Source organism: Schistocerca cancellata, unplaced genomic scaffold (assembly GCF_023864275.1).
Source record: "Schistocerca cancellata isolate TAMUIC-IGC-003103 unplaced genomic scaffold, iqSchCanc2.1 HiC_scaffold_805, whole genome shotgun sequence".
Taxonomy (NCBI): domain Eukaryota; kingdom Metazoa; phylum Arthropoda; class Insecta; order Orthoptera; family Acrididae; genus Schistocerca; species Schistocerca cancellata.
In genome coordinates, this window is record NW_026046816.1 from 29,271 (window position 1) to 36,801 (window position 7,531).

The 7,531-nt window shown below is 58.7% G+C and overlaps 2 protein-coding genes across 2 annotated transcripts; both read left to right on the forward strand.

The window, feature by feature from the left end:
* Nucleotides 1-416: 416 nt before the first annotated feature.
* LOC126143480 (uncharacterized) lies at nucleotides 417-1,229 on the forward strand. The gene has a single exon (XM_049915401.1). The coding sequence runs from the start codon at nucleotides 417-419 to the stop codon at nucleotides 1,227-1,229; it is 813 nt and encodes a 270-aa protein (XP_049771358.1).
* Nucleotides 1,230-4,876: 3,647 nt separating this feature from the next.
* LOC126143481 (uncharacterized) lies at nucleotides 4,877-5,989 on the forward strand. The gene has a single exon (XM_049915402.1). It carries the CDS (start codon nucleotides 4,877-4,879, stop codon nucleotides 5,987-5,989), a length of 1,113 nt encoding a protein of 370 aa, XP_049771359.1.
* Nucleotides 5,990-7,531: the final 1,542 nt, after the last annotated feature.

A 7,531-nucleotide genomic window follows, 5' to 3' on the forward strand; every position in this document is an offset into this window, starting at 1 on the left:
CACAAGGAGTGCTGCATCGCAAGGAGTGCTGCCTTCGCAAGGAATGCTGCCTTCATACGGAGTGCAGCCTTCGCACGTAGTGCTGCCTTCCCACGGAGTGCTGCCTTTGCACAGAGATCTGCATTCGCAGGGTGTGGTATCTTCGCAAGAAGTGCTGCCTTCGCAAGGTGTGCTACCTTCGCTAGGAGTCCTGCCTTCAAAAGGAGTGCTGCCTTCGCAAGGAGTACTGCCTTCGAAAGGAGTGCTGCCTTCGCAAGGAGTGCTGCCTTCGCTAGGAGTGTTGTCTTCGCAAGGAGGGCTGCCTTCGAGAGGAGGGCTGCCTTCACAGGGAGTGCTGCCTTCGCAAGGGGTAATGCATTCGCAAGTACTGCTGCCTTCTCAGGGAGTACTGCCATTGCGACGAGTGCTGCCCCCCAATGAGTGCTGCCTTCGCAAGGAGTGCTGCCTTCGCAAGGAGTGCTGCGTTCGCAAGGAGTGCTGCCTTCGCAATGAGGGCTGCCCTTGCAGGGAGTGCTGCCTTCACAAGGGGTGGTGCCTTCGCAAGGAGTGCTGCCTTTGCAAGGAGTGCTGCCTTCGCAGGGAGTGCTGCATCCGCAAGGAGTGCTGCCTTCGCAAGGAGTGCTGCCTTCGCAAGGAGTGCTGCCTTTGCAAGAAGCGCTGCCATCGCAAGGAGTGCTGCCTTCCGAAGGAGTGCTGCCTTCGCAAGAAGTGATCCCTTCGCAAAGAGTGCTGCCTTCGCAAGGAGTGCTGCCTTCGCAAGGAGTGCTGCCTTCCCAAGGAGTGCTGCCTTTGGACAGAGCGCTGCGTTCGCTAGGAGTGTTGCCTTCGTACAGAGTGCAGCCTTCGCAAGGAGTGCTCCCTTCGCAAGGTGTGCTGCCTTTGCAAGGAGTACTGCCTTTGCAAGGAGTGCTGCCTTCGAAAGGAGTGCTGCCTTCACTAGCAGTGTTGCCTTCGCAAGGAGTGCTGCGTTCAGAAGGAGTGGTGCCTCTGCAAGGAGTGCTGCCGTCGCAAGGAGTGCTGCCTTTGCAAGGAGTACTGCCTTCGCAAGGAGTGCTGCCTTCGCAAGGAGTGCTGCCTTCGCTAGGAGTGCTCCCCTCGCAAGGAGGGCTGCCTTCGAGAGGAGGGCTGCCTTCGCAGGGAGTGCTGCCTTCGCAAGGGGTAATGCCTTCGCAAGTAGTGCTGCATTCTCAGAGAGCACTGCCTTAGCAACGAGAGCTGCCTTCCAATGAGTGTTGCCTTCGCAAGGAGTGCTGCCTTCGCAAGGAGTGCTGCCTTCGCAAGGAGTGCTGCCTTCGCAAGCAGTGCTGCCTTCGCAAGGAGTGCTGCCTTCGCAATGAGGGCTGCCTTTGCAGGGAGTGCTGCCTTCGCAAAGGGTGGTGCCTTCGCAAGGAGTGCTGCCTTCGCAAGGAGTGCTGCCTTCGCAAGGAGTGCTGCCTTCGCAAGGAGTGCTGCCTTCACAAGGAGTGCTGCCTTCGCAATGAGGGCTGCCTTTGCTGGGAGTGCTGCCTTCGCAAGGGGTGGTGCCTTCGCAAGGAGTGCTGCCTTTGCAAGGAGTGCTGCCTTCGCAAGGAGTGCTGCCTTCGCTAGGAGTTCTGCCCTTCTAAGGAGAGCTGCCTTCGCAAGGAGTGCTGCCTTCGCTAGTAGTGGTGCTTTCGCAAGGAGGTCTGCCTTCGCAGGGAGTGCTGCCTTAGCAGGGAGTGCTGCCTTCGCAAGGAGTGGTGCCTTCACAAGGAGTGCTGCCTTCGCCGGGAGTGCTGCATCCGCAAGGAGTGCTGCCTTCGCAAGGTGTGCTGCCTTCGCAAGGAGTGCTGCCTTTGCAAGGAGCGCTGCCATCGCAAGGAGTGCTGCCTTCGCTAGGAGTGCTCCCTTCGCAAGGAGGGCTGCCTTCGCAGGGAGTGCTGACTTCGCTAGGAGTGCTGTCTTTGCAAGGAGTACTGCCTTCGCAAGGAGTGCTGCCTTCGCAAGGAGTGGTGCCTTCGCTAGGAGTGCTCCCCTCGCAAGGAGGGCTGCCTTCGAGAGGAGGGCTGCCTTCGCAGGGAGTGCTGCCTTCGCAAGGGGTAATGCCTTCGCAAGTAGTGCTGCCTTCGCTAGGAGTGCTGCCCTCGCAAGGAGGGCTGCCCTCGCAAGGAGTGCTGCCTTCGCAGGGAGTGCTGCCTTCGCAAGGGGTAATGCCTTTGCAAGTAGTGCTGTATTCTCAGGGAGTACTGCCTTTACAACGAGAGCTGCCTTCCAATGATTGCTGCCTTCGCAAGGAGTGCTGCCTCCGCAAGGAGTGCTGCCTTCGCAAGGAGTGCTGCCTTCGCAAGGAGTGCTGCCTTCGCAAGGAGTGCTGCCTTCGCAATGAGGGCTGCCTTTGCAGGGAGTGCTGCCTTCGCAAGGGGTGGTGTCTTCGCAAGGAGTGCTGCCTTCGCAAGGAGTGCTGCCTTCGCAAGGAGTGCTGCCTTCACAAGGAGGGCTGCCTTCGCAATGAGGGCTGCCTTTGCTGGGAGTGCTGCATTCGCAAGGGGTGGTGCCTTCGCAAGGACTGCTGCCTTTGCAAGGAGTGCTGCCTTCGCAAGGAGATATGCCTTCGCTAGGAGTGCTGCCTTCGCTAGGAGTGCTGCCCTTCTAAGGAGAGCTGCCTTCACATGGAGGGCTGCCTTCGCAGGGAGTGCTGCCTTTGCAGGGAGTGCTGCCTTCGCAAGGAGTGGTGCCTTCACAAGGAGTGCTGCCTTCGCAGGGAGTGCTGCATCCGCAAGGAGTGCTGCCTTCGCAAGGTGTGCTGCCTTCGCAAGGAGTGCTGCCTTTGCAAGGAGCGCTGCCATTGCAAGGAGTGCTGCCATCGCTAGGAGTGCTGCCTTTGCAAGGAGGGCTGCCTTCGCAAAGAGGGAGTACTGCCTTTGCAACGAGTGCAGCCTTTCAATGACTGCTGCCTTTGCAAGGAGTGCTGCCTTTGCAAGGATGGCTTCCTTCGCAAGGAGTGCTGCCTTCGCAAGGAGTGCTGCCTTCGCAAGGTGTGCTGCCTTCGCAAGGAGTGCTGCCTTCGCAATGAGGGCTGCCTTTGTAGGGAGTGCTGTCTTTGCAAGGGGTTTTGCCTTCGCCAGGAGTGCTGCCTTTGCAAGGAGTTCTGCCTTCGCAAGGAGAAATGCCTTCGCAAGGAGTGCTGCCTTCGCAAGGAGTGCTGCCTTTGCACAGAGTGCTGCCTTTGCAGGGAGTGCTGCCTTTGCACAGAGTGCTGCCTCCGCAAGGAGTGCTGCCTTTGCATGGACTGTTGCCTTCGCAAGGAGTGCTGCCTTTGCAACGATTGCGGCCTTCGCAAGGAGTGCTGCCTTTGCTAGGAGTGCTGCCTTCGCAAGGAGTGCTGCCTTTGCAAGGAGTGCTGCCTTCGCACTGAGTGAAGCCTTCGCACATAGTGCTGCCTTCACACGGAGTGCTTCCTTCGACAGAGTGCTGCCTTCGCAAGGAGGGCTGCCTTTGCAAAGAGTGCTGCCTTCGCAAGGAGTGCTACCTTTGCACAGAGTGCTGCCTTTGCAGGGAGTGCTGCCTTTGCACAGAGTGCTGCCTCCGCAAGGAGTGCTGCCTTTGCATGGATTGTTGCCTTCACAAGGAGTGCTGCCTTTGCAAAGAGTGCTGCCTTCGCTAGGAGTGCTGCCTTCGCTAGGAGTGCTGCCTTCGCTAGGAGTGCTGCCTTCGCGGGGTGTGCTGCCTATGCAGGGAGTGCTGCCTTCGCAAGGAGTGCTGCCTTCGCAAGGAGAGCTGCCTTCGCAAGGAGTACTGCCTTCGCAAGGAGTGCTGCCTTCGCACGGAGTGCAGCCGGCGCACGTAGTGCTGCCTTCGCACGGAGTGCTGCCTTTGCACAGAGACCTGCATTCGCATTGAGTGGTGCCTTCGCAAGAAGTGCTGCCTTCGCAAAGAGTGCTGCCTTTGCACAGAGATCTGCATTCGCAGGGTGTGGTGCCTTCGCAAGAAGTGCTGCATTCGCAAGGTGTGCAGCCTTCGCTAGGAGTGCTGCCTTCAAAAGGAGTGCTGCCTTCACATGGAGTGCTCCCTTCGCAAACAGTGCTGTCTTCGCAAGGAGTGCTACCTTCGCAATGAGGGCTGCCTTCGCTAGGAGTGCTGCCTTCGCTAGGAGTGCTGCCTTCGCAAGGAGTGCTGCCTTCACAAGGAGTGCTGCCTTCGCACGAAGTGCAGCCTTCGCACATAGTGCTGCCTTCACACATAGTGCTGCCTTCACATTGAGTGCTTCCTTTGACAGAGTGCTGCCTTCGCAAGGAGTGCAGCCTTCGCAAGGAGTGCTGCCTTCGCAAGGAGTGCTGCCTTCGCAAGGAGTGCTGCCATCCCAAGGAGTGCTGCCTTAGGACGGAGAGCTGGCTTCCCTAGGTGTGCTGCCTTCGTACGGAGTGCAGCCTTCGCAAGGAGTGCTGCCTTCGCAAGGAGTGCTGCCTTTGCACAGATTGCTGCCTTCGCACGCAGTGCAGCCTACGCACAGAGTGCTGCCTTCGCAAGAAGTGCTGCCTTCGCATGTAGTGCTGCTTTCGCATGGGGTGCCGCCTTCGCAAGGAGTGCTGCCTTCGCAGGGAGTGCTGCCTTTGCAAGGAGTGTTGCCTTCGCAAGGAGTGCTGCATTCACAACGAGTGCAGCCTTCGCAAGGAGTGCTGCCTTCGCAAGGAGTGTTGCCTTCGCAAGTAGTACTGCCTTAGCAAGGTGTGCTGCCTTCGCAAGGAGTGCTGCCTTCCAAGGAGTGCTGCCTTCGCTAGAAGTGCTGCCTTCGCACGGAGGGCCGCCTTCGCAATGAGGGCTCCCTTCGCAGGGAGTGCTGCTTCGCAAGGGGTAATGCCTTCGTAAGTACTGCTGCCTTCGCAGGGAGTACTGCCTTTGCAACGAGTGCTGCCTTCCAATGAGTGCTGCCTTTGCAAGGAGTGCTGCCTTCGCAAGGAGTGCTGCCTTCGCAAGGATTGCTGCCTTTGCAAGGAGTGCTGCCTTCGCAACTAGGTCTGCCTTTGTAGGGAGTGCTGTCTTCGCAAGGGGTTTTGCCTTCGCCAGGAGTGCTGCATTTGCAAGGAGTGCTGCCTTCGCAAGGAGTTATGCCTTCACAAGGAGTACTGCCTTCGCAAGGAGTGCTGCCTTTGCACAGAGTGCTGCCTTTGCAGGGAGTGCTGCCTTTGCACAGAGTGCTGCCGCCGCAAGGAGTGCTGCCTTTGCATTAACTGTTGCCTTCGCAAGGAGTGCTGCCTTTGCAAGGAGTGCTGCCTTCACAAGGAGTGCTGCCTTCGCTAGGAGTGCTGCCTTCGCAAGGAGAGCTGCCTTCGCAAGGAGTACTGCCTTCGCAAGGAGTGCTGCCTTCGCACGGAGTGCAGCCGGCGCACGTAGTGCTGCCTTCGCACGGAGTGCTGCCTTTGCACAGAGACCTGCATTCGCATTGAGTGGTGCCTTCGCAAGAAGTGCTGCCTTCGCAAGGAGTGCTGCCTTCGCTAGGAGTGCTGCCTTCGCAAGGAGTGCTGCCTTCGCAAGGAGTGCTGCCTTCGCACGGAGTGCAGCCTTCGCACGTAGTGCTGCCTTCCCACGGAGTGCTGCCTTTGCACAGAGATCTGCATTCGCAGGGTGTGGTGCCTTCGCAAGAAGTGCTGCATTCGCAAGGTGTGCAGCCTTCGCTAGGAGTGCTGCCTTCAAAAGGAGTGCTGCCTTCACAAGGAGTGCTCCCTTCGCAAACGGTGCTGTCTTCGCAAGGAGTGCTACCTTCGCAATGAGGGCTGCCTTCGCTAGGAGTGCTGCCTTCGCTAGGAGTGCTGCCTTCGCAAGGAGTGCTGCCTTCACAAGGAGTGCTGCCTTCGCACGAAGTGCAGCCTTCGCACATAGTGCTGCCTTCACACATAGTGCTGCCTTCACATTGAGTGCTTCCTTTGACAGAGTGCTGCCTTCGCAAGGAGTGCAGCCTTCGCAAGGAGTGCTGCCTTCGCAAGGAGTGCTGCCTTCGCAAGGAGTGCTGCCATCCCAAGGAGTGCTGCCTTAGGACGGAGAGCTGGCTTCCCTAGGTGTGCTGCCTTCGTACGGAGTGCAGCCTTCGCAAGGAGTGCTGCCTTCGCAAGGAGTGCTGCCTTTGCACAGATTGCTGCCTTCGCACGCAGTGCAGCCTACGCACAGAGTGCTGCCTTCGCAAGAAGTGCTGCCTTCGCATGTAGTGCTGCTTTCGCATGGGGTGCCGCCTTCGCAAGGAGTGCTGCCTTCGCAGGGAGTGCTGCCTTTGCAAGGAGTGTTGCCTTCGCAAGGAGTGCTGCATTCACAACGAGTGCTGCCTTCGCAAGGAGTGCTGCCTTCGCAAGGAGTGTTGCCTTCGCAAGTAGTACTGCCTTCGCAAGGTGTGCTGCCTTCGCAAGGAGTGCTGCCTTCCAAGGAGTGCTGCCTTCGCTAGAAGTGCTGCCTTCGCACGGAGGGCCGCCTTCGCAAGGAGGGCTCCCTTCGCAGGGAGTGCTGCTTCGCAAGGGGTAATGCCTTCGTAAGTACTGCTGCCTTCGCAGGGAGTACTGCCTTTGCAACGAGTGCTGCCTTCCAATGAGTGCTGCCTTTGCAAGGAGTGCTGCCTTCGCAAGGAGTGCTGCCTTCGCAAGGATTGCTGCCTTTGCAAGGAGTGCTGCCTTCGGAACTAGGTCTGCCTTTGTAGGGAGTGCTGTCTTCGCAAGGGGTTTTGCCTTCGCCAGGAGTGCTGCATTTGCAAGGAGTGCTGCCTTCGCAAGGAGTTATGCCTTCACAAGGAGTACTGCCTTCACGAGGAGTGCTGCCTTTGCACAGAGTGCTGCCTTTGCAGGGAGTGCTGCCTTTGCACAGAGTGCTGCCGCCGCAAGGAGTGCTGCCTTTGCATTAACTGTTGCCTTCGCAAGGAGTGCTGCCTTTGCAAGGAGTGCTGCCTTCACAAGGAGTGCTGCCTTCGCTAGGAGTGCTGCCTTCGCTAGGAGTGCTGCCTTCGCTAGGAGTGCTGCCTTCGCTAGGAGTGCTGCCTTCGCTAGGAGTGCTGCCTTCGCAGGGAGTGCTGCCTACGCAGGGAGTGCTGCCTTCGCAAGGAGAGCTGCCTTCGCAAGGAGTGCTGCTCTCGCAAGGAGTGCTGCGTTCCAAGGAGTGCTGCCTTCGCTAGAAGTGTTGCCTTCACACGGAGGGCTGCCTTCGCAAGGAGGGCTCCCTTCACAGGGAGTGCTGCCTTCGCAAGGGGTAATGCCTACGCAAGTACTGCTGCCTTCGCAGGGATTACTGCCTTTGCAACGAGTGCTGCCTTCCAATGAGTGCTGCCTTTGCAAGGAGTGCTGCCTTCGCACGGAGTGCAGCCTTCGCATTGAGTGCTGCTTTTGCTCAGAGTGCTGCCTTCGCAAGGAGTGCAGCCTTCGCAAGGAGTGCTGTCTTCGCAAGGAGTGCTGCTTTCGCAAGGAGTGCTGCCTTTGCACAGAGTGCTGCCTTCGCTAGGAGTGCTGCCTTCGCAGGGAGTGCTGCCTACGCAGGTAGTGCTGCCTTCGCAAGGAGAGCTGCCTTCACAAGGAGGGCTGCCTTCGCAAGGAGTGCTGCCTTC